The sequence below is a fragment of the Scyliorhinus torazame genome, chromosome 5, assembly GCF_047496885.1.
Source record: "Scyliorhinus torazame isolate Kashiwa2021f chromosome 5, sScyTor2.1, whole genome shotgun sequence".
Classification (NCBI taxonomy): domain Eukaryota; kingdom Metazoa; phylum Chordata; class Chondrichthyes; order Carcharhiniformes; family Scyliorhinidae; genus Scyliorhinus; species Scyliorhinus torazame.
The window spans coordinates 71,669,058-71,695,952 of NC_092711.1; the positions used below are offsets into that span (position 1 = coordinate 71,669,058).

The window sequence follows — 26,895 nt, forward strand, 5'->3', positions numbered from 1 at the left end:
GTGAATGGTGTTTTTTTTCAGGCTGTAACTGGTTAAAGCTCTTTCCACAGTCAGTTCACTGGAACACTCTCACTCGGGTGCGTGTGTGTCTCGGTGCTTTTCCAGTCACACTGATGTTTTAAATATTTTCCCACAAACAGAACAAACATTTTTCTTTCCACATTTATAGTCAGGATATTCAGGTCCTGATCAATTGAATGACACTGTCGGATCTTAATGTGATATTTTGTTTGTGTTTCCTGTCTGAAAATCTTCTCCTAATGCCCTGGAAAAGGAGCTTACAAAGGCCACACTATCAGTACAGGATAGAAATTCAGAACAGACAATTCCAGTTTCTGGGGAACATTTTGTTTCTCTCTTCTGTCCCCAAAGCTGTAAATTCCCGTCCCACACACTCTCCTCCCTGGGCTGAAATCCAAATAAAGTATTTGATCATTATTTCTGTATCCTTTTACCAAAGTTATATAATTAGAGGTAAGAATATGCTTTATAAGTCACTTCATTCATGACTTGTGACAGACATTAATCTGAATCACCCTGACTGAGCAATTAGAATAACAGAGGTGAACCTTGTGTCCAGAACTGACTGTGTGGAGATTTGATGAGCAATCGCGAAGGTCGTTCCTCGAAATCTTCCAGGGTTTCCTTTGTTCTTCCTCTCCCTCTCGAACTAAGTTGTACCGGATATCAGACTTGGGGCCCATTCTGGTTCTCTTCCTGCTAACTAAATAACTTCAATCAAATATGGAGAAGACTGAATCCACTGTTTGGTCCCTGTTCCAATCTCCATTCCTGACATACCAACTCTATTCCTCTCCCTGGCAACAATCTGAGACTTAGCCAGTCTCTTTGTAAACTTGATTTCATACTTGATCCAATATGAGCTTCTGACCTCATAGAATTTAGTGCAGAAGGTGGTCATTCGGCCCATCGAGTCTGCACCGGCCCTTGGAAAGAGCTCCCTAGCTCAGCCCACACCTCCACCTATCCCCGTAACCCCCCCTAACCTTTTTAGATACTAAGGCAATTTACCATCGTCACCTCACGATTTGACAATTCCATTACACACCTGGCTGCTCTCCCACATTCTACCTCTGGAAACTTAAAGCAATCCAAAAGTCTGCTACCCATGTCTTAATTCACAGCAAGTTCCTTTCCCCTATGATCCCTGTGCTCCGAGACTTGCATTCGCTCCCAGTCAATTCTCACCCTTGTTTTCAAATCCCTCCATGGCCTCGTCTCTCCCTGTGTCTGTCATCTCCTCCAGCCCCACAACCCCCTGAGATATCTGCACAGCTCTGATCCTGGACTCTTGCACACCCTCGATTCTAATTACTCCGCCATGGTTTTAAGTTCCCTCGGCCCCAAGCACTGAATTCCCTCCCTAAACCTCCCCATCTCCACCTCACTCACCTCCTTTCAGACTCTTTAAAACTCACCTCTTTAACCAAGTTTTTGGTCACCTGTCCTAATATCTCCTTTTGTGTCTGGGTGCCTCACTTTGTTTTATAATGTTCCTGTGAAGTTGACTGGGATGATTTATGATGTTAAAGGTGTTATATAAATAGAAGTTGTTGTTGTTGACTGTAACCCTGACCTCCTGATTTACAATATCCCATTGGTTTCACAACTAACTCGATCTCTCATGTTTTGCGGGTTTGCAGCCTCTATAAAGACGGCGGCCGTTAACTCAGGCCTGTCACCGGGAGCAGGCCGCAGCTGTCCCCCCGGCTCGATGCAAACCCGGGCCCGGAAACTTCTTATTGGGGTTTGGCGCCTCCTCCGGCTCTCAGTGAATCCTCCGGGCCGAGTCCAGCATCGGCACTGCGCATGCTCCAGCGCACAATGCCCTGGGAATGATTGACGACAGCTTTCGTCCAATAGGAAAAGAGGGGCGTGACTGGGCGGGGCGGCTGGTCCTCCAACCAATCGGAGTGAATGAAGGGCGGGGCTGAGCCCGGTCTCCCACGTGACTACGAGCATGCGCAGTGCCGATGATAGCTCAGGATTCAGGTGGTCGGGTGGAAATCCGTCGCCGGTCAGATCCCGCTCGGTGAGTCATGAGGGTGGAATGGGGCCGGTGGATGGGTCGGGAGGCTTCATAAACGCTCCGTGTCGGCCCCAAACCCCGAAATCGAAGCTTGGATGCAGCAGTTGAACCGGCGAAAGCTGCTCGGGCTTTTCCCCGAGACAGGCCCGAGTGGACGAAGTGTGCGGTGGAGCGCATGCGTAGTGAGTGGGAGCCCCGGGTTTTGCTCGGAGGGAGTGAGCTCAGATTTACCTGAGGGATATCTGTACCCGCCGGGGTTAAATTACAAAGCTAGATTGCACAAAAGAGTCAGAGACATGATGACACAGAGAATAGCATTCGGCCCATTGAGTCCATGCTAGCTCTCTGGGGCAATCCAGTCAGTGCCATTCTCCTGCTCGATCCCTGTATGCTCACAGATTTATTTCCCTCAGATGTCTATCCAATTTCCTTTTGAAATCAAATGATTTATGTGTCTATTTTCAAACTCCCTCATAGGCAGCAAGTATCAGGTCATTGCCGCTCGCTGTGTAAAAACATATCTCATATCACCTCATATGTCCTGTACCTTTTACATACAAACTCGGAACAGGCCACTCGGCCCCTCGAACCTGCTCACCATTCAATAAGATTGCGGCTGATCTCATTTTAACCTCAACTCCACATTCCTGCCTACCCCGATAACCTTTCACCCCTTTGCTCATCAAGAATCTATCCAGCTCTGCCTTAAAAATATTCAAGGACTCTACTTCCACTGCCTTTTAAGGACGTGATTTCCAAAGTCTTACAACCCTCAAGAGAATAAAAAGTCCTCATCTCCATCTGAAATGGGTGACTCCTTATTTTGAAACAGTGAAGCCCTCATTCTCGATTCTCCCACAAGAGGAAACATCCTCTCCACATCCAACTTGTCAACCCTCAGGATCTGATATAATGCAATCCAGGTTTTACCCAAAACTTTAAATCTGTGTCCCATCTACGATCAGTAAATGGAAACAGAGTTTCTTTGTCCACCTGATGGAAATCTGGCATAATCTTGTGTACCTGAATCAAATCTCCCCTCAACCTCCTTTGCTGGAACCATTCTGGTAAATTTCCTCTGCACCTTCTCCAAGAACCTTCACATTCTTCCTGAAGAGTGGTGACCAGAGCTTTATAAAGATTCATAGAATAGAATTAGTAGCATAGAATTCCTTCAGTGCAAAAGTGGGCCATTCGGCCCATCGGGTCTGCTCTCATTCTCTGAAAGGTCACCCTGCCTAGGCCCACACCCCCACCCTGTCCCTGTAACCCCATAGGTCCACCTAATCTGCACATCCCTGGACACTAATGGGCAATTTATCTAGACCAATCCACCTAACTTGCCCTTCTTTGGACTGTTGGAGGAAACCTGGGCATCGGGTGGGAACCCACACAGACATGGGGAGAAAGTGCAAACTCCACACAGACCGTCACCAAGGCCGGAATTGAACCCGGGTCCCCGGCACTGTGAGGCAGCAGTGCTAATCACTGTGTCACCAGAAGCATAGTTTCAGGATCAGTATTTCTATTTATGAAGCTCAAGGTCGAATATACTTTGCCAACTACTCTCTTAATATGTCTTGTAGAAATACAAAATCCCTCTTCACCTCTTTCTCTCGCCTCCCAAAGAGGTCAATTGGGTTTTATAACAATCCTGCCATTTTCATGGTCACTTTTTCCCAGAGCCGGCCCCACAAGTGACCAGATTCATTCAGCTCAATTTCAAATCTGCCTTTGTGTTTTTGTGGGTTCTCTCACTCCCTATTTTCTGTTTTTAAATCAGTTTCACAGGTGTTAGAAGGGGACGCTTCAAAGTCCGGAAACTCAAACCAAACATCACATCAGGATCTGACAAGAGTCCTCTATTTATCATATCCTGAATATCAGCGGATTTCGAACATGGAAGGAAAAAGCATCATTCACAGTGGGGAGAAACCGTTCTTGATTTGTGTGTGTGGACAAGGATTCGCTCTGTCATCAGGCCTCACAAGCAACAAATGCAGTCACACCGAGGAGAAACCGTGGAAATGTCCGGACTGTGGGAAAGGATTCACTGTCCCATCCAAGCTGGAAACACATCAACGCAGTCACACTGGAGAGAGACCATTCACCTGCTCAGAGTATAGGGAGGGATTCACTCAGTCATCCACTTTTTCCACACACCAGCGAGTTCACACTGGGGAGAGGCCATTCACCTGCTCAGAGTGTGGGAAGAGATTTACTTTTTCAGTCCACCTGCTGAGTCACCAGCGAATTCACACTGATGAGAGACCGTTTCATTGTCCAGACTGCGGGAAGTGCTATAAACGTTCTGGGGAACTGATTCGCCATCAACGTGTTCACACTGACGAGAGACCGTTCAGGTGCTCTCACTGTGGGACTGGGTTCAGGCAATCATCTGACCTCACTGTACATCAGCGAAGTCACACTGGGGAGGCACCATTTGCCTGCTCCCAGTGTGGGAAGGGATTCACGCGATCATCTAACCTGCAGAGGCACCAGCGAATTCACACTGGAGAGAGGCCATTCACCTGCTCCAAGTGTGGGAAGGGATTCACCACTTCATCCCATCTCCTGAGACACCAACAAGGCCACAAGTAACTGCAGTGATTGGATTTTGCTGTTCCTCACATTCAGGACTGAACCATGTTCATTTGGGTCTCTGCTCATTTACAGGGGCTAATATTCTGGTAAGAAGTCAAATAAATTAATTTGTGTTAAACGTGCAGTGTTGCAACATTTTAATATCTCTGACACAAGTTAGTTCCTTTTGAAGTACTCTCGCTCTCCTCTGTCTCTTCCATTCTCACCGCCAACAAGAAGTGCAAGGAGCCTTTGGAGCTTCTTTGTGAATGAGATTGAGTAAATCTGATCAGCCGCCTCTGCTGCTTCCCTCCCTTCCACGAGCCCACCGGACCAAACTGTCTCTAAATTTCATCCTTTCCCGAGCCCTGAACCCACATCTTTCTCCAGTTTCTCTCCCATCTCCCCTCATGCCCTCTCAGAGCTCATCTTGTCCATGAGACCAGCTCCTGCTCCATCGACCCTATTCCCACTGAGCTACTGATCAGCCAACTGTCCATGGATATTGTCAACATTTCTCTCTCTTCAGGTACTGAGCCTCTGCCTTCAAATCTGCCGTCATTACCCCCTCCTCAATAAAACAAATCCTTGACCCTGCCATCCTGACAAATTACTGTCCCATCCCTCTCCTCTCCAAACTATTTGATCATGTTGTCACCTCCCAAATCCTTGCCCATCTTCCCCAGAACTCCCATGTTTGAATCCCTTCAATCAGGTCTCTGCCTGTCACAGTAGTGAAATACAGGAGACAAACCAAATCTTTCTCAGAGAGAAGACAGGCAATCCGGGAGCTTGGATGCAAGGGTGGCACGGTAGCACAGTGGGTAGCACTGTTGCTTCACAGCGCCAGGGTCCTGGGTTTGATTCCCGGCTTGGGTCACTGTCTGTGCGGAGTCTGCACGTTTTCCCCGTGTCTGCGTGGGTTTCTTCCGGGTGCTCCGGTTTCCTCCCACAGTCCAAAGATGTGCAGGTTAGGTGGATTGACTATGCTGTATTGCCCTTCGTGTCCAGAAATGCTCGGTGGGGTTACTGGGTTACGGGGATAAGGTGGAGGTGTGGGCTGAAGTAGGATGCTCTTTCGAAGGGCTGGTGCAGACCTGATGGGCCATTTGGCCTCCTTCTGCACTGTAAATTCTCTGATTCTATGAGGTGAGATTATCCTTTCTGAGCTCCAGCCAGGTGATGTTAAACACTCAGACGGGAAAGGCAAAAATCTACAATGTGTTTAAAACAGCTGATTTATTTCACCAATATCGAGAATGTTAACTCCAGTCCCTTACAGAGGTTATTATTTCAATCTAAACCCCTTGGTCATTGATCTCTCTAGTCATAGAATTAGAATCATACATTATTGAATTTCCAATGCAGAAGGAGGCCATTCGGCCCATCGAGTCTGCACCAGCCCTTAACCCCACTTAAGCCCACATCTCCACCTGTTCCCACAACCCAGTAACCCCACCTAACCTTTTTGGACACTAGGGCAATTTAGCATGGCCAATCCACCTAACCTGCACATCTAATCATCGCCCCTTGAAATTCACTGGCATTACAATTGCTGAATACCCCACTATCAACATCCTGGGGGTGCTATTGATCAGAAACTGAACTGGACAAACCACATTAATACTACCAGGCTACCAGGGCAGGTCAAAGGCTAGGAATCCTAAGGCGAGTAACTCACCTCCTGAGGCGAGTAACTCACCTCCTGACCCCCCCCCCCCCCCCCCGGCCCCCCAAAGCCTGTCCATCATCTGCAAGGCACAAGTCAGGCGTGGAATGGAATACTCTCCATTTGCCTGGATGAATGCAGCTCCAACAGCACTCAAGAGGCTCAACATCATCCAGACAAATCGGCTCGCTTGATTGCTCCTCCGTCCACAAACATCAACCATCCATCACCGACAAACAGTGGCAGCCGTGTGTACCATCTACAAGATGCATTGCAGTAACTCACCAATGTTCCTTAGCACCTTCCAAATCCATGACCACTATCATCTAGAAGGCCAAGAGCAGCTGATCACTGGGAACCCCACCACCTGGAGGCTCCCTCCAAGTCACTCACCACCCTGACTGGGAAATATATCACCGTTCCTTTGCTGTCTCTGGGACAAAATCCTGGAACTCCCTCCCTAACAGCACAGTGGGTGTACCTACACCTGAAGGACTGCAGCGGTTCAAGAAGTAAACTCCCCACCACCTTCTGAAGGGCATTGAGAGATGGGCAATAAAAGCTGGCCTAACCAGTGAAACCCACATCCCATAAATAAATTCAAAAAATCTACAGCTTTCTTTCTCACTGCCAAAAGGAGGACCGTAAATGACTTAATCCTGTCCCCATGTTAAAGTCTAAAGCATTGATAGAGAACTCAAGAAGCACGGAATCATGTCCTGGGAAATCTAGAATCCCACTGGAAATACTCCACCAATCACAAACATACCTCTCGACCACTGCCCTTTGCTTCCTGCTGCTCCAGCTGATTCACTTCCTGCACTTGTGATTGTTCTGGACATGAGAAGTATCCTGGTTTTCCCACGTGGAACAGACAGGAATCCCAGCCAGGTCTTTAGTTATTTGATTTGTTGACTTAAGCAAAATAAACTTAAGATTAAAATAAATACAGATTCATCAGCTTCTCACCAATCAGCTTCTTCCATTGAGCTGAAGTCACCTTTTATCAGGAATTAACTGAAATGTTTTTGTTCATTGTTTTAAAAAATAAATTTAAAGTACCCAATTCTTTTTTTCCAATTAAGGGGTAATTTAGCGTGGCCAATTCACCTACCGGCACATCTTTGGGTTGTGGGGGTAAAACATACGCAGACACAGGGAGAATATACAAACTCCACACGGACAGTGACCCGGGGCTTGCATCGAAACCAGGTCCTCAGCACCTTCAGGCAGCAGTGCTAAACAATGTTTTTGTTGACTGTTAATATCTAAACCTCTCAAATGGTTAATGACTGAAAAATTCAGACGTCTTCACTCTTACAATGCGAACTTCATCTTTAACCTCTAGATGTGATTAATGGACCACGAACTGTAATTCTATGAACGATGATCAGATTGATTTCAGTTTTGTGATAACCAATGAATCGTCTCACTTTATAATTGATGAATGCAGTGACTAGGATGTGCTCTCCACAGGACTGGGATGCCCTGTCATGCCTTTATTTATTCAGTTATTAACTGACTGAAGCAACAATAAACTTCAGGTTAAAATAAATAAAACAGTTATATTCCAGGTCTCGTCCAAGAAAGGATTCTTGGCTGCCTGATCGATCTATCCAGCTACCTGTGGATAGGCACTCCAATGCCTCCCTGTTGCTCTCCAGTTCTTAGTCTCATCGTATTTATAGTTCATTCCCTTGTCTTGTTTTCACTCTGAAATTCATTATCTCTCACCGTTTGTGGCACAGTGGTTAACACTGATACTTCAAAGCGCCAGGGTCCCAGGATCGATTCCCAGCTTGGATGTAATGCAAAACAAGGCCAGCAGCGCAGGTTCAATTTCCGTACCAGCTTACCCCAACAGGCAACGGAATGTGGCGACTTGGGGCTTTTCACAGTAACTTCATACTTGTGACAATAAAAGATTATTATTATGCCTGTGCGGAGTCTACACGTTCTCTCCGTGTCTGCCTGGATTTCCTCCGGGTACTCCGGTTTCCTCCCTCAAGACCTGAAAGAAGTGCTTGTTAGGTGAATCGGACATTCTGAATTCTCCCTCTGTGTACCTGAAAAAGCGCTGCAGTTTAAAAAAGATTGAATTCCATTTGCAATTGTTTTGCCCATCTGACCAGTCCACTGATATCTTCCTGCAGTCCATGGCTTTCTCCCGCAATGTCAACCATACGTAGAATTGTTGCCTCATCTGCAAATTTCATAATCATTAATATGTACCAGAGAACTGTGGAACCCCACTGGAAACAGGCGTCCTGACATCATTCAGTCCTGGATGTGATTCACAGCAGCAATAACAGCAGAATCCATCCCCTGCTGTCGCCTGTGAACTTGCTGATGTCTCAGCAGGTTGTTTGACTGAGCGAATCCCCTCCCACACACACAGCAGGTGTACGGCCTCTCCCCACTGTGAACCATGTGTCAGCAGATTCCATTTACTTTTAAATCCCTTCTCGCAATCAGAGCATTTGAAAGGTCTCTGATCAGTGTGAGTAAGTTGGTGTGTAGTCAGGTGGGATGACTGAGTGAATTTCTTGTCACACACGGGGCAAGTGTATGGTCTCTGTCCAGTGTGAACCCACTGGTGTATCAGAAGGTCGGATAAATCAATTAATTCCTGCCCCCACACACAGCAGGAGAACGGTCTCTCCCCAGTGTGAACTCAATGGTGTCTCAGAAGGTGGACTAACCAATTGAATCCCTTCCCACACGGAGCAGTGAACAGCCTCTCCCCAGTGTGAGTGTGTTGGTGTTTCAGAAGATCCCTTTCACATTTAAATGTTTTCTCACATTCAGAACAATTAAAAGGTCTCTTATCAGTGTGAACAAATTACTCTGACTTGAGGTTCGATGCACAAGTGTATCTTCCCACACACGGAGCAGGTGAACGGCCTCTCCTCAGTGTGAGTGTGTTGATGTATCAATAAATAATTTTTACTTTTAAAGGTCTTCTCACATTCAGAACAAGGAAACAGTCTCTGATCAGTGTGAACATATTGTGTCCAGAGGCTCGATGACTGAGTGAATCCTTTCCCACACACGGAGCAGGTGAATGGCCTCTCTCCAGTGTGAGTGTGTTGATGTAACAGTAAATTATTTCTGCTTTTAAAGTTCTTTTCACAGTCAGCACATTTAAATGGTCTCTGGTCAAAGTGGACCTGATGGTGAGTTCGGAGCTTTGATAAAGTATTAAATCCCGTACCAGCCTCCCTGAACAGGTGCCGGAATGTGGCGACCCGGGGCTTTTCACAGTAACTTCATTTGAAGCCTACTTGTGACAAGCGATTTTCATTTTTCAAATCCCTTCCCACATTCCAGACAGGTGAAAGGCATCTCACCACTGTGAACATGCTGGTGTGTGATGAGGTGTGATAACTGAGTGAATCCCTTCCCACACATGGAGCAAGTGAATGGCGTTTCCCCGGTGTGAATGCATTGATGAGTTTCCAATTCAGACGGGTTATTGAATCCCATCCCACAGTCCCCACATTTCCACGGTTTCTCCATGGTTATCAGGTGTAGGTGAGATGCAGATTTGAGGTCACTATCAGATCAGCCATGATGTTATCAAATGGTGCAACAGTCTCACAGGGATGAATGTCCAATTGCTGCTTCATGATTTCTATTGTGCAAATGTCCTTTTGTCTCTTCAGCTTGGATTCAGTCTGTTGTGGGCAAATTCTCCACTTCTATCCCCTAGTAAAAGTAGTTTACAAAAGTCCTCAATGTCAATCCAGGATAGAAATTCTGAAAGAGCCAATTCTAGTTTCTCTGGAACAATTTTTCCTCACTTGTTCCCCCAAAGCTGTAAATCCCTGTCCCACACACTCTCCCTCCTCCCTGGGCTGAAATCCAAACCCATCTCAGCATCTACACCATTTCTTTCCTGCACTCCCAGTTTTGTCCCACCGTCTCCTGTGCCTGAGTTCAGTTCTCCAGCTCCTGCCTGCAGTCTGACAATAAAATCAATGGGTCTTATTGGGGTTTGGGGCCTCCAAGGGGTGTTTGTGCATCGTCCCCGCCCACCTGCCAGGGTTTCCTTCCTTGCCAGAGATCAGAGTCCTCATTGATTTGAGTGCAAAGTGGAAGCTCTTATTTATTATCCCCATCCTCTGATATGAACCATCCTCCAGTGTCTGAAGCAGGATGGTGCCCGTTCACCTGCGCCTGTTCCCGGGAGGGAGAAGCTCCGCAGCTGCAAACCAGGGAGCTGACAATGATTGTGAAGGGTTTGCTCCAGTTCCCATTGCCCGGGGACTGATTGACGGCAGGTTTGGACCAATAGGGAAATGGGGCGGGGCTGAAGGAACGAAGGAGAGCGGCTGGCCCTCCACCGAACCAGAGTGAATGGGAGGTGGGGCTCTCGCTCCGTACGCATGCGCCTGCGTCACGCTTCGTCCACCCGAGCCTGTGGGGAAAAGCCCGAGCAGCTTCCGCCGGTTCAGCTGCTGTATCAGAGCTTCGATTTCAGGGTTTGGGGACCTGCACGGGGTTTTTATGAAGCCGCCCGACACATCCGCCGGCTCTATCCCTCCCTCACGACTTACCCGGCGGTATCAGATGGACTGAGAATTTCCAAACAACCGCCTCAACCGGAGCTACTCCAGGCACTGCGCATGCTCCAGCTCGCCAGGCCCGGGGAGTGATTGACGGCAGATCCGGGCCAATTGGAATAAGGGGCAGTACTGGAGGACCGAGCGGGAGCAGCTGGTCCTCCAACTAATCGGAGTGAATGAGGGGCAGGGCTGAGTGCGGATCTCCCTCATTGGCTGAAACTCTGCATCATTTTGAAAGCTGATTTGTCTCAACTCCAGGAGAAAACTGGACCTTTCTGTTTGTGGCTTTAAACAGATTATTCATGTTGTTCCAGGAAAGTGGGCCTGTGGAATATCAGGTTGGACACAGCACACCGTCAGCCTGCGGTTTCACGCTGGGCAAAGAATTTGCAAACAAGGCAAGAGAATAAACAATTAATGGTAGGACCCTAGAGGATCAGAGGGACCTTGGTGGGCATATCCATCGGTCCCTGAAGACAGGAGGCTAGATAGACAGGGTGATTAAAAAGTAATATGGAGGGCAGCACTGCAGTCTCACAGGCATAGATTTCAGGTAATGGCAGGAGGTTTATAAGAGATGCGAAGAAACACTTTTTCACCCAAAGGGTGGTGGGAATCTGGAACTCACTGCCTGAAAGTGTGGTAGAGACGGGAACTTTCACAACATTTAAGAAGTATTTAGGTGAGCATTTGAAATGCCATTGCATGGAAGGCTACGGACTGAGTACTGGAAAATGGGATTCGAGTAAATAGGTGCTTGATAGCTGGTGGAGACACGATGGGTTAAAGCGCCTCTTTCACTCTCTGACTCTAATCGTACCATTCAAATCACTCAATAGAATTCTCAGGAACCACATTGGAGAGGAAGGTTGCTTACACCGAATGATAAGCAGCACTCGCACAAGCAGCAAGACATATAACTTTGGTCAGACAAGATTTTCCCATTTGAAATCCATTTGACTATTCATTGTTATGTTTATCTTTTCCAGATTTTAAAAATTCCCTCCTTTACTCAGGATTTGATTATTTACCAATGTGAAGCTAATTGTTTCATAATTTCCTGGGCATGTTCTGTCCACCATTTTAAATATAGGAATTACATTACTGAGCTGCCAGTCTTTTAGAACTGATCCTTTTTAATGAATTATTAAATATGCGCAGTAATGTCTCTCCCTGCGAATCTTTTAAAATACGTGGATGTAATCCATTTGGATCAGGGGTTTTATCCCCTTTGAGTTTGATTAGTGTAATCAATAATCACCTCATCATTCAATGTCCTGTTGACCTGTTCTATCTTCCTGGGAAACAATGATGCAAAGTAATGATTTAATATTTCTGATATTTATATATCGTTCCTAGAGGTATTATCCTGCCTGAACCTTAATGCTCCCTAATGCTTCACAGCGGCAGGATCCCAGGTTCGATTCACGGCTTAGGTCACTGTCTGTGCGGAGTCTGCACGTTCTCCCTGTGTCTCTGTGGGTTTCCTCCGGGTGCTCCGGTTTCCTCCCACAAGTCCCGAAAGACGTGCTGTTAGGCAATTTGGACATTATGAATTCTCCCTCAGTGTACCCGAACAGGCGCCAAAATGTGGTGATGAGGGGCATTTCACAGTAACTTCATTGCAGTGTTAATGTAAGCCTCTATGTGACAATAAAGATTATTATTATTTACTTTCCTCCTAACATTAACTGGCTGGAGTTTAATCTTCAAGATATATGTTGGTTTTTGTGTTGGTAGGGTCCCTTTTTAAAAGCCATCATCTGTGATATTATCCTTCGATTTAAGAACTCCCAAAGAAACTGGTGAACAATAAAATTATGAATTTTACTTCAGTCCTAAATTGTTTTTGGAAAAAAACTCTGCAATTCCTCTGATTAACATCTCCAATTAGAAAATGCTGATCAATCCTTACTAACTGACACATTCTTCACAGTGACACCTCCATTACGAAAGTAAATTATCAAAGAAAATATAACAGGTCAATATTTTACAAGAAAATCAATAAAATAATAATAAGAATCTTTATTGTCATAATTAGGCATACATTAACACTGCAATGAAGTTACTGTGAAAATCCCCTAGTCGCCACACTCCGGCGCCTGTTCAGGTGAATGTTCAATTCACCTAACAAGCACATCTTTCGGGGAGAACGTACAGACTGCACAGGCAGTGACCCAAGCAGGAATCGAACCCGGGACCCTGGTGCTGTGAAGCAACAGTGCTAACCACTGTGCTGCCATTCTGCCCTAATGGTGCTGTTTGATGCGCACATTGTCACGATAGTGACCGATTGGCAGCAACCTCTTTCCAGTCATTACAATCAATGCTTATTACATAAGTGGATAATGAACAGGAGTGGAGTAAATTCAGAGACAGGCAAGGCAGCACCCAGTTATTAGCCTTGACCAGAACATCAACTTTTTCAGCATTGTTTCTCCAGAGTTATCGAAGCTCTCGAATGTCTCGCAGGAAGGAATCGCGGGTTTAGGTGCTGATGGATATCCTGGTGCATCCTCAGCCACCAATAGTAATTATATATAAAATCAAGGATTTGAAATACGTGAAGGTAGGAGGTATGATCAATAAGTTTGCAGATGGAAAATTGTTGGTGCAGTAACTAGCGAGGATAAAAGCCTTAAATCACGGGATGATACAGATGGGCTGGTCATATGGGGGCAGAACTGTTGCAAATGGAATTTAACCAGGAAGTGTGGTAGCCCTTGCACAAAGTCAATACAGATATGATAGAACATACAAAAATACAGCACAGAACAGGCCCTTCGGCCCACGATGTTGTGCCAAACCTTTGTCCTAGATTAATCATAGATTATCATAGAATTTACAGTGCAGAAGGAGGCCATTCGGCCCATCGAGTCTGCACCGGCTCTTGGAAAGAGCACCCTACCCAAGGACAACACTTACACCCTATCCCCATAACCCAGTAACTCCACCCAACACTAAGGTCAATTTTGGACACTAAGGGCAATTTATCATGGCCAATCCATCCAACATGCACATCTTTGGACTGGGCGGAAACCGGAGCACCCGGAGGAAACCCACGCACACACGGGGAGAATGTGCAGACTCCGCACAGACAGTGACCCAAGCCGGAATCGAACCTGGGATCCTGGAGCTGTGAAGCAATTGTCCTATCCACAATGCTACCGTGCTGCCCTTAAGAATAAATTAATCTACACAATTTCATTCTACCGTAATCCATGTACCTATCCAATAACTGCTTGAAGGTCCCTAATTTTGCCGACTCAACTACTTCCACAGACAGTCCATTCCATGCCCCCACTACTCTCTGGGTAAAGAACCTACCTCTGACATCCCCCCTATATCTTCCACCATTCACCTTAAATTTATGTCCCCTTGTAATGGTTTGTTCCACCCAGGGGAAAATTCTCTGACTGTCTACTCTATCTATTCGCCTGATCATCTTATAAACCCTTATCAAGTCACCCCTCATCCTTCTCCGTTCCAATGAGAAAAGACCTAGCACCCTCAACCTTTCCTCGTAAGACCTACTCTCCATTCCAGGCAACATCCTGGTAAGTCTCCTTTGCACCCTTTCCAAAGCTTCCACATCCTTCCTAAAATGAGGCGACCAGAACTGTACACAGTGCTCCAAATGTTGCCATACCAAGGTTTTGTGCAGCTGCATCATCACCTCACGGCTCTTAAATTCAATCCCCCTGTTAATGAGCGCTAGCACACCATAGGCCTTCTTCACAGCTATATCCACTTGAGTGGCAACTTTCAAAGATGTATGAACATAGAACCCAAGATCTCTCTGCTCCTCCACATGGCCAAGAATCCTACCATCAGCCCTGTATTCCGCATTTATATTTGTCCTTCCAAAATGGACAACCTCACACTTTGTTCCGAGTGACTTCCATCTGTGCTGGATCATTCTAGAAAACACTGAACATTCAGTATGACGAGGGAAGAAGATGCAGGAATTACTGATTCTGGAATTGAACCCAGCAAGAGTTTGCATCTTCTGGGGAGGAGAGAGGAAGGACCCATTGGGGGAAAAAACACCTTGAAGTTCTGCATTGTTCCACAGGAGAGCAGCATTTGATCAATTTGAGAAATGGAGAATAGCAGAATACCCATTGAATAAATTGTTTGATTATTTTCGCAATTGGTGACCAAGTTATTTTGTATTAACTGTTTCAATGGTGCGGCTATTACCCAACAGTCCCCGCGTCTGTGAATGTGCCCTATTCATTCCACGGAGCCCAGTGCGCAGATGCAATGTTGGGTAATATCTGGAGCATGCGCAGTGTCACTTTGCTGGGAGGTCTGCGAGTGCGGGAGCGGCTGTTTCGGGCGGTGAGGAATGGAGCCGGGAGTCGGGGTGGGGAGGGAGTGAAGGCTTCATAAACACCCTCTGCTTGTCACAAGCCCGGAAAAAGACCCTGCAAATCCCGCGTTTGCAGCTGCAGAGCTTTTATCCGGTATCAGGCCCAGTTCCACGGCCGCCATCTTTGTTTAGCGGCGCGGCTGAGGGGCCATCTTGATGACGTAACAGAGACGGTGCTTCAGGATCCCGGTGACCAGGAGAGCAAATCATTGTCTCGATGATTGACAGCCCCCCCCCTCCCCCCGAGCGCGGGGAGGTGCTACTGGCATGTGTGGCAATCGGAAGAACAGAAGAACATCAGAATTAGCAGCAGGAGTAGGCCATTCGGCCTATTGACACTGCTCTGCCATTCAATAAACGCTGATCCGAATGTGCCATTAATTACATTTTCCTGTCTGCCCCCAAAACTTGACTCCCCAGTAGATAAAAAAAGACAAACTCAGTTTTGAGTATATTCAGTGACCCAGCGCCACTGCTTTCTGTGAAAGAGAATTCCACAAACTCAGCTTTGACAAAGAGTTATCCAGACTCAAAACGTTAGCTCCCTTTTCTCTCCACAGATACTGTCAGACCTGCTGAGATTGTCCAGTATTTTCTGTTTTTGTTTCAGATTCCAGCATCCGCAGTAATTTGCTTTTATCTACAGACTGATGACCCTCTGAGGGAAGACATTTCTCCTTATCTCAGTGTCAAATTGGAGAATTCTTATCTTTAAACTGTCCCCCTTAGTTCTTGAATCCCCATTTGGGAAAATATTCTTTCATCAAAACCCCTCAGAATCTTAGATCTTTCAATAAGATCACCTCTCGTTCTTCTAAACTCCATCGGGTACAGACCAATCAGGCTCAATCTTGCTCCATAAAACAAACTCTCCCATCCCAGGAATCAGACTAGTGAAACTTCACTGAACTGCCTCCAAATCAAGTAAAACCCTCATTAAATAATCCTGGGACATGAGCACAGCTGTCTCACGGCACCGAGGTCCCAGGTTCGATCCTGGCTCTGAGTCACTGCCCGTGTGGAGTTTGCACATTCTCCCCGTGTTTGCATGGGTTTCACCCCCACAACCCAAAGATGTGCAGGGTAGGTGGATTGGCCATGCTAAACTGTCCCTTAATTGGAAAAAATGAATTGGGTACTCTGAATTTAAAAAAAAAAATAATCCTGGGACTGGCAACTAGGGGAGAGAATGTTTGGAACTTCTATCCTGGACTCGAAGAGTGATGGATTTTGGAAAGTCCTTTTACCAGCGGTTAGGAGAGGATTTACACCCAGCAAATTCAAACCAAGATAAATGTTTGTCTGATCTTAATTTCTAACCTCGACTAACATTTCTGACCATTGTAATTTCCTTTTACAGCTGCTTCCAAAGCTTCTGATATCTTTCCAGCCAAAGGTTGCAGCAGGAGATTGTAAACTTGAAAACACCAAAATTGTGACAGAGGTGAGTATTATTATTATTATTTTTTATGATAAATTTAGGGTACCCAATTATTTGTTTCCAATTAAGGGGCAATTTAGCATGGCCAATCTGAAGCTGGCACTCCCAGTGCAGACTTTGGTGTTATGAGGTTGTTGCCGTGGTGGAGAGTGGCTGTTGCTGCTGTCTCCCTCTCCCACTCCCTCTCCCTCTCTCTCTCTCTCTCTCTATTGCTGCTGCTGTTGCTCAGTTTTCTGCCTGTGTCCAGTGCTGGTTGCTGCCTGGAGGAAGGAGAGGGGAGAGAAGGACGGAGAGAGGAGAGAAGGACAACAACAAGGAGGTAACTTCAAAAACAAGATGGGAGTAAAGCCCTTTGGACTGCTTGTTTGCTGGGCCTCTCCCGGGTTGAGTGCCCGGCCCAGTCTTCCCAACTGATAACATCTGCCTTCAGCAAGGACAAAATCCTCCTTATTCTAACCAGTGTGCTTGTTCCAGGGCAGAGGGATCGAGTGGGCAGTGTGTTTGCTGAGCCCCCTCCTGGACTGAAGACCCCACACACCAGCAGGGAGGAGGTGGATTCTATTGGGTGGTCGTTCCAGGGTTGCAGCACGGACTGTGTTTTTGCTGAGTCCTACTTGGGCCGAAGACCTCGTGAACCAGCGCCACTTACCTCCTTGTGAACCTGCTCTGGGCCTGGCGAAGCGCGTCATTTGTAGTTCCAGGCAGCTGGCGACCGAGGGGGTCATCCGGTCAGACTATTTACTCCTTTTCCGCGGCTACATTCGCAGCTGGGTGCCCTAGAAAGGGAGCATGCGGTGTCCATGGGCACCATCAAAGCCTGCCATGCCCGGTGGGCACCGCAGGGTTTGGGGTGCTTTATTGACCCCTTTAAATGCACTCTCATTTGACGTTTTTAAGTTTCTGCTGGTCTTTGTTACGTTCGGGCAGTGCCCCTAACGGGAGCGGCCCTTTTTGCTTTGTCCCTAAGTTTGTTTCCTTTGTTCTATTTTGTTGGTGGATCTCAAAAGAGTGGCCAATCCACCTGGCCTGCACATCTTTGGGTTGTGGGGGTGAGACCCACGGAGACAGGGGGAGAATGTGCAGACTCCACACGGCAGTGACCCAGGGCCAGGATTGAACTTGGGTCCTCAGCACCGTGAGGCAGCAGTGCTAAGCACTGCCACCGTGCCACCCTTTGTCATGATGTTTCCATTCCTATTTTATCACACACCTCCCAGTGACACTCATTGTAACACATAAACTTCAAAATATCATTGCTACCTTGCATCTTGTCCTCCTATTATTGTCTGATGATAACAGTAACAGAGTAACACACACCAAAATTGGAATATCAGATAGGTTGTTGTCTAATAAATAATAGTAACAGAGTAACACACACCAAAATTGGAATATCAGATAGGTTGTTGTCTAATAAATAATAGTAACAGAGTAACACACACCAAAATTGGAATATCAGATAGGTTGTTGTCTAATAATAATAGTAACAGAGTAACACACATCAGATTTGGAATAACAGGCAGGGTATTGTCTAATCATGACAGAGTTACGGGGGTGGCTCAGTAGTTAGCACTGTTGCCTCAAGCACCAGGTACCTGGGTTTGATTCTGACCTTGGGTCACTGTCCGTGTGGAGTTTGCACATTCTTCCTGTGGCTGCGTAGATTTCCTCCCACAGTCCAAAGATGTGCAGGTTAGGTGGATTGGCTGTGCTAAATTGTCACTGGGTGGGGTTACAGGGTTAGGGTGGGGGATTGGTCACGGTAGGATGCTCTTTCAGAGGGTCAGTGCAGACTCGATGGGCCAAATGGCCTCCTTCAGCACTGTAGGGAATCTATGATTCTACACTGGATCCAATGATGTGTTCACTCACACACTGCAGCCTGACTTATTGGAACAGACACTATGTTTGTTCCTCTCAAAGTGAGTGAATCCTTTGCTGTTTATCCTCTGGGCCCCATCTCCACTATTATTGTCTGATTGTCCCACTGAGACTCTCACTGTTATTATTGGCCAATCAGCGAGTCAGCCTGAGCCTGTGGCCGCTTTCATCATTTCACCGCTTTCTGTAACCGTCACAATAGCCCGACATCAGCCGATTCGTAAGTACACTTGCTACTGGTGCCTGATACAGCAACCGTACCCAATCAATGAAGCCCTGACCAAACCCGAGCCTTCCGAACTCCTCCCACAAATAATTCCACTCCACCCGACAAAAGGCCTACTCCCTCTGAGGGCATCATGATAACGTTTAAGAGCCTTCTAACATTAGCCGTGAGTTCCTAGCCCTTTCCAAATCCCGTCTGGTCTTCCCCTACCACCCCCGGGACACAGTCCTCTATCCTTGTGGCCAATATCTTAGCCAGCAGTTTGGCATCCAATTCAATAGGGTGATTGGTCTGTATGACCCGCATTGCTCAGGGTCCTTCTCCCGTTTCAGAATCAATGAGATCGAGGCCTGCGACATTGTTGGAGGAAGGACCCTTGCCTCATTAAATGCCCTCACCAGCAGTGGGCCCAATATCTCCGAGAACTTCTTGTAGAATTCCACCGGGTAGCCGTCCGGCTCCGGGGCCTTGCCCAACTGCATGACCTCCAGCCCCTCCATTATTTCCTCAATTTCAATTGGGGCTCCCAGCCCTTCCACCAGTTCTTCCTCCACCCTCGGGAACCTCAACTGGCCCAAGAACTGCCTCATCCCCTCCACCCCAGCCGGGGGTTCCGAATCGTATAACTTGCTATAAATGTCCTTAAACACCTCATTCACCCCCACTGGGTCCAGGGCCGCATTCCCACCTCTGTTCTTTACTCTCCCTATCTGCCTCCCTTTTCCTCAGCTGGTGCGCTAACATTCTGTTGGCCTTTTCCCCAAACTCATACACCGCTCCCCTTGCCTTCCTCAGTTGCTCCACTGCTTTCCCTGTAGATAACAGCCCAAACCTCATCTGTAACCTCTGCCGCTCCTTCAATAACCCCCCGTCCGGGGCTTCCGCATATCTCCTATCCACCTGGAGTATCTCCCTAACCAACCTATCCCTCCCTGCTCCTTCCACCTTTTCTCTACGGGCCCGTATCAAAATTAATTCCCCTCTAACCGCTGTCTTCAGAGCTTCCCACACCGCTGCTGCCGAGACTTCCCCTGTATCATTTATTTCCAGATTGTTCTGGATGGACTTGCTCACCCGCCCACAGACCTCTTCATCTGCGAATAGTCCCACATCCAACCTCCATAACGGACGCTGCCCTCTCTCCATACTAACCCGTAGATCCACCCAATGTGTGGCTGATCCTACAGAGCAGAAGGAGGCCATTCGGCCCATCGAGTCTGCACTGATTCTCTGAAAGGACACCCTGCCTAGGCCCACACCCCTACCCTGTCCCTGTGACCCCATAGCCCCACCTAACCTACACATCCCTGGACATTAAGGGGCAATTTATCAAGGCCAATCCAAGTAACTTGTTCTTCTTTGGATTGTTGGAGGAAACCGAGCACCGGGTGGAAACCCACGCAGACACGGGGAGACAGTGCATACTCTACACAGACAGTCACCATGGCCGGAATTGAACCCGGGCCCCTGGCGCTGTGAGGCAGCAGTGCTAATCACTGTGCCACCAGAAGCATAGTTTCTTTATCAATATTACTGTTTATGAAGCTCAAGATTGAATTTGTTTTGCCAACTACTCGCTTATTATGTCTTGTCGATATACAAAATCCCTCTTCAGCTCTTTCTCTCTCCTCCCAAAGAGGCCAGTTGGGTTTTGATGACAACCCAGCAGTTTTCCTGGTCATTTGTTTCCAGTGCCGGCCCCACAAATGACCAGATTCATTCAGCTCATTTTCACAACCTGCTTTTGTGTTTTTGTGGGTTCTCTCTCACTCCCTATTTTCTGTTTCCAATCAGTTTCACCGGGTGTTCGAAGGTGAGGCTTCCAAGTCCGGAAACTCAAACCAAGCATCACATCAGGATCTGACCGAGTCCTCTATTTATCATATCCTGAATATAAGCGGATTTTGAACATGGAAGGAAAAAGCATCATTCACAGTGGGGAGAAACCGTACACGTGTTGTGTGTGTGGACGAGGATTCAGTCGATCATCAGGCCTCACAAGCCACAAATGTAGTCACACTGAGGAGAAACCGTGGAAATGTGGGGACTGTGGGAAAGGATTCACTTCCCCATCCAAGCTGGAAACTCATCGGCGCAGTCACACTGGGGATAGACCATTCACCTGCTCCAAGTGTGGGAAGGGATTTGCTCATTCATCGAACCTGCTGAGACACCAGCGACTTCACACTGGGGAGAAACCATTCACCTGCTCCGAGTGTGGGAAGGGATTCACTCAGTCATCTGCTCTGTCCACATATCAACGAGTTCACTCCAGGGAGAGACCATTTACCTGCTCAGTGTGTGGGAAGGGATTTACAGTTTCAGCCAACCTGCTGAGACACCAACAAGTTCACACTGATGAGAGACCATTTCAGTGTCCAGACTGCGAGAAGTGTTATAAAAGTTCTGGGGAACTGATGTGCCATCAACGTGTTCACACTGACGAGAGACCGTTTAGGTGCTCTAACTGTGGGACGGGGTTCAGACACTCACCTCAGCTCACTGTACATCAGCGAATTCACACTGGGGAGAGGCCATTCGCCTGTTTCAAGTGTAGGAAGGGATTCACTCAGTTATCTGCCCTTCAGAACCATCAGCGAATTCACACTGGGGAAAGACCGTTTACCTGCTCTCAGTGTGGAAAGGGATTCACCACTTCATACCACCTGCTGAGACACCAACGAGGTCACAAGTAACCACAGTGATTGGATTTTACTGTTACTCACATTCAGGACTGAACCATGTTCATTTGGGTCTCTTTCTCTTTATGACAAACTCCAGCCCATTTACAGGAGCTAATATTCTGCGTAAAAGTCAAATAAATTAGATTTGTGTTAGATATGCAGTGTGCTGAAACGTTTTAATATCTGACACAAGTTACTTCCTTTTGAAGTACTCTCGCTCTCCCCTGTCTCTTCCTTCCTCACCTCCAACAAGACGTGTGAGGAGCTTGTGGAGCTTCTTTGTGACTGAGATTGAGTAAATCCGATCAGCTGCCTCTGCTGCTTCCCTCCCTTCCATGAGCCCACCGGACCAAACTGTCTCTAAATTTCATCCTTTCCCGAGCACTGAACCCACATCTTTCTCTAGTTTCTCTCCCATCTCCCCTCATGCCTTCTCAGAGCTCATCTTGTCCATGAGACCAGCTCCTGCTCCATCGACTCTATTCCCACTGAGCTACTGATCAGCCAACTACCCTGTGTCCATGGATATTGTCAACATTTCTCTCTCTTCAGGTACTGTCCCTCTGTCCTTCAAATCTGCCATCATCACCCCTTCCTCAATAAAACAAACCCTTGACCCTACCATCCTTACAAATTACTGCCCCATCTTCAGCCTCCCTCGCCTCTCCAAACTCTTTGAACATGTTGTCACCTCCCAAATCCTTGCCCACCTTTCCCAGAACTCCCATGTTTGAATCTTTCAAACAGGTCTCTGCCCTGTCACAGTAATGAAATATGTTCATACGACCAGAAGACAAGGGTGGCAGCACTGTCATTATCGAGAGACAACAATACCTTCTGGAGACAGACAGACAACTAAACAACACAAATCACAACACACAGCTACCTAGACCCATACACCTGAGACAGGAAGAAGAATTGGAGACGGACTGGAAGAACTCAAAGACTCCAGACACATTAACCAAAAACAACAGGTAGAACTAAGGAAGTTCTACCTGCTCCCTAAAATACCCAAACACATGGACAGTATGAGGGAAATAGCACCAGACAAACCCATCAGATCAAACTGAGAGAGAAAATCCGACAGAATTATAGAATTTACAGTGCAGAAGGAGGCCATTTGGGCCATCGAGCCTGCACCGACCCTTGGAAAGAGCACCCTACTTCAGTCTATGCCTCCACCCTGTCCCCGTAACCCAACTAACCTTTTTTTGGATACTGAGGGGCAATTTAGCATAGCCAATCCACTTAACCTGCACATCTTTGGACGGTGGAGAAAACTGGAGCACCCAGAAGGAACACACAGACTGTGGGAACACACAGACTGTGCAAACTCCACACAGTCACCTAAGGCTGGAATTGAACCCAGGTCAGGGGATCAGGGGTTATGGGGAGAAGACAGGAGAATGGGGATGAGAAAATATGAGCCATGATTGAATGGCGTAGCAGATTCGATGGGCCAAGTGGCCTAATTCTCCTCCTATGTCTTATGGTCTTATAGGTCGCTGGCGCTATGATGCAGCAGTGCTAACCACTGTGCCACATCTGTGGCGAGAGAAACAGAGTTAATGTTTGTTGTTGCTTGTTGTAACAGTTCTGTAGAACAGTCAATGGAATCTTAAAAAGTCCATTGAAGTGAAAAGAAGTAGAAAGAAAGTGTTAGAGGTTTGACACAGGAAGAAGGTTTAATCTGTGTGAAGCTCAATCTACATTCGCAAAGTTTGCAGTCTGATTGTCCATCCGGTCCACCAAATCTTCCCATTGGTTAACACCACTCAGACAGGAAATGAGGTTTTGGAACCCGCTCCTACGTGGCCAATGGGAAGAACTCAAAATGATGCAGAGTCTCAGTACGAAGTCTTACAACACCAGGTTAAAGTCCAACAGGTTTGTTTCGATGTCACCAGCTTTCGGAGCGCTGCTCCTTCCTCAGGTGAATGAAGAGGTATGTTCCAGAAACACATATATAGACAAATTCAAAGATGCCACACAATGCTTGGAATGCGAGGTGATTAAATCTTTACAGATCCAGAGATGGGGTAACCCCAGGTTAAAGAGGTGTGAATTGTACCAAGCCAGGACGGTTGGTAGGATTTTGCAGGCCAGATGGTGGGGGATGAATGTAATGCGACATGAATCCCAGGTCCCGGTTGAGGCCGCACTCATGTGTGCGGAACTTGGCTATAAGTTTCTGCTCGGCGATTCTGCGTTGTCGAGAGTCTCAGTCAATGAGGTAGATCGGGATCAGCCCCGCCCCTCATTCACTCAAATTGGTTGGAGGATCAGCCACTCCCGCTAGGTCCTCCAACACCGCCCCCTCTTCCTATTGGTCTGCAGCTGCCGTCAATCACACCCAGGGCATTGTGATGCGGAGCATGCGCAGTGTGGCTGCTGGACATGGATTTCGGCGCTTGTTTGTCCTGGAGAAGCGAAGTCGGCGTCAGGCGGTGGGTGGGAGGATTTGGAAACACTTTGTGGATCCGCAAACCCTTCACAATCATTGTCAGCTCCCTGGTTTGCAGCTACGGGGTTTCTCCCTCCCTCCCGGGAACAGGCCCAGGTTAATGGGCACCATCCTGCTTCAGACACTGGAGGATGGTTCACATCACAGGACAGGGGAGGGGGACAAGAAATATGTGCTCACACTTTGCACTCAAATCAATGAGGACTCTGATCTCTGGCAAGGAAGGAAACCCTGTCAGGTGGGCGGGGAGGATTCACGAACACCCGCTGGAGGCCCCAAACCCCCAATAAGACCCATTGATTTTATTATCAGTCTGCAGACAGGACCTGGCGAACTGAACCCAGGCAGAGGAGAGGGAGGGAGAAAACGGAGTGGAGGAAAGAAATGGTGCAGATGGTGAGATGGGTTTGGATTTCAGCCCAGGGAGTGTGTGGGGGACGGGGATTTACAGCTTTGGGGGAACAAGAGAGGAAAAGATGTTCCAGATAAACTAGAATTGTCTGTTCAGAATTTATATCCTGGACTGAGTGATGACCTTTGTAAACTCTTTTTACAGGATATTGGAAGTGGAGGATTGGCCGACAGAAAACTCAAAACAAACTTCACATCGAGCTCTCACAGAATCACTCAATCCATTACAACCTCAACATCATCAAAATTTGAACGTGGAAGGTGAAATGTTTGTCTGTTCTGTCTCTGGGAAAAGATTTCAAGCATCAGTGACTGGAAAAGCGGCGAGACGCACATAACACCCGGGTGTGAGTGTTCCTGTGAAGTGACTGTGGAAAGAGCTTTAACCAGGTACGCAGTCTGAAAAAACATCACCATTCACAGTGGGGAGAAACTGTACACGTGTCTGTGTGTCTTCGAAGCTTCAACTGATCTCCAACCTGGAGAGACACACGGACACGAGTACCATGGAGAAACCATGGAAATGTGAAGATTGTGGTAAAGTATTCAATTATCCATCCTTGCTGGAAAACCACCGACGCATTCACACTGGAGAGAAACCATTTACTTGCTCTGTGTGTGGAAAGGGATTTACTCAGTTATCCTGCTTCCACTCACACCAACAAACCCACACCGAAGAGAGGCCGTTCAGCTGCACCTCCTGTGGAAAGAGGTTCAGGTCTTCATCCAACCTCACTGCTCACCAGCGCGTTCACACTGGGGAGAGACCATTCAGCTGCTCTGTATGTGGGAAGGGATTCACTCGGTCCTCCCATCTGCTGGAACACCAGCAAACACACAGCGAGGAGAGGCCGTTCAGCTGCACCACTTGTGGAAAGAGGTTCAGGTCTTCACCCAATCTCATTGCACATCAACGGGTTCACTCTGGGAAGAAACCATTCACCTGCTCTGTGTGTGGTAAGGAATACACTCCCCCATCGAACCTGCTGATACACCAGCGAACTCACACAGGGGAGAGGCGTACGGAATTATTTTTTTCCAATTAAGGGGCAATTTACTGTGGCCAATTCACCTACCCTGCACAGATTTTTGGATTGTGGGGGTGAGACCCACGCAGACACGGGGAGAATGTGCCAACTCCAGATGGACAGTGACCCGGGGCCGGGATCGAACCCGGGTCCTCGGCGTCATGAGGCAGCAGTGCTAGCCACTGTGCCATCATGCTGCGCCCAACGTGTTACCTTTTAATGGTTTAAAAATATTTTGAATTTACCATTTAAAGTGATCATTCTGTCAGATAGTTAAATCTTGTATAACCTGATTTAATTGAAAGTTGGGGATTTATTGCAAACAATCTGTACCCATAAGTCAACTTCAAAATGTAAATGTTACCTGGATTTGGTGTCTCGGCGTAAGCCGCACCTGGATTTGGTGTCTCGGTGTAAGTGGTCCCTGGATTTGGTGTCTCGGCGTAAGTGGTCCCTGGATTTGGTGTCTCGGCGTACGTGGTCCCTGGATTTGGTGTCTCGGTGTAAGTGGCCCTTGAATTTGGTGTCTCGGTGTAAGTGGCCCTTGGATTTGGTGTCTCAGTGTAAATGGACCCTGGATTTGGTGTCTCAGTGTGAGTGGTCCCTGGATTTGCTGTGTCAGAGTAAGTGATGTCTGGCTTTGGGGTCCCAGTACAAGTGGGCCCAGCTCTGCTTCCAACCCAGTCTCTCATCTTTCATTAATTTCAATTGAATGGAAACTGACTGCAGGAACCTGTCAACATTTGAAAGAAATTTACAAATGATTTGAGAATTTCTGCAGTTGGGATTTTTCTCTGTTCTGTCCATTCGAGGTGTTTGATAACAGACTTTCTCCTGTGAATATCCAGCTGGAGTTTTGGGCCCTGATGTGTTTCCTTGTTCATCTTGTTGACTCTAAACATTGAATCTTGTGGTTCAGAGACCAGAGAATCAAACTCCCAACAACAGATTGTCTATTACTGACTTTATTAACAGTTCTGCAATAATACAGAGAGAGTAGAGTTACTTGTTCTGGGAAACAGAGATAATAGAGATTCAGAGCTCCCATTTCTCAGCTCTGATCTAACAAGCTGCAGCTACACTGGTGATACTTATATTTAACTTTTTCACTACATTTGTGATCTGACCCTTTCAAACCCTCACCATAAGGATGTCTTTGTTCTGAGTGTGAGCACAAGGCTGTGTTTCTGTCACACACACACATACCATTTCCTTGGTTCACATTTCCACACAGAGACCAGCTCTTTACACATCCCCTTCCACCCAACTGCAGCAATATGAGCAAGGATGTGAGGCACAAAAATATTCACCCACATTTCAGAACAGCAAAGGTTCCACTGGAACAGAAATTCAGTCATTTTCTATTACAGGCAAAATACAGAGCAGTACAGGAGCACACTGACAGTGGAACACAATCGCATCAGTCTGCAGACTCCTGTTAAATACAGAGCAGTACAGGAGCATACTGACACTGTAACACAGTCTCAATAGTCTGCAGACTCCTGTTAAATACAGAGC

General features: G+C 47.1%; 1 protein-coding gene across 6 annotated transcripts; it reads left to right on the forward strand.

The window, feature by feature from the left end:
- Positions 1 to 1,990: 1,990 nt before the first annotated feature.
- LOC140418382 (uncharacterized) lies at positions 1,991 to 26,800 on the forward strand. Of its 6 annotated transcripts, XM_072501850.1 has the most exons (5): positions 1,991 to 2,053; positions 3,834 to 4,740; positions 16,606 to 16,689; positions 17,161 to 17,414; positions 20,585 to 21,629. In XM_072501850.1, exon 5 carries the CDS (start codon positions 20,701 to 20,703, stop codon positions 21,484 to 21,486), a length of 786 nt encoding a protein of 261 aa, XP_072357951.1. In that variant the 5' UTR covers positions 1,991 to 2,053; positions 3,834 to 4,740; positions 16,606 to 16,689; positions 17,161 to 17,414; positions 20,585 to 20,700; the 3' UTR covers positions 21,487 to 21,629. The 6 variants fall into 6 exon arrangements, 5 of the variants coding, with proteins under 5 accessions (XP_072357951.1, XP_072357952.1, XP_072357950.1 ...); XM_072501851.1 differs by lacking the exon at positions 1,991 to 2,053 and having other exon boundaries at positions 3,230 to 4,740; XR_011944984.1 differs by lacking the exons at positions 1,991 to 2,053; positions 3,834 to 4,740; positions 20,585 to 21,629 and adding exons at positions 15,159 to 15,214; positions 24,495 to 26,800.
- Positions 26,801 to 26,895: the final 95 nt, after the last annotated feature.

Coding starts and splice junctions, on each gene's coding strand:
- LOC140418382 (XM_072501850.1), top strand. CDS start 20,701: ATGGAAGGAAAAAGCATCATTCACAGTGGGGAGAAACCGTACACGTGT.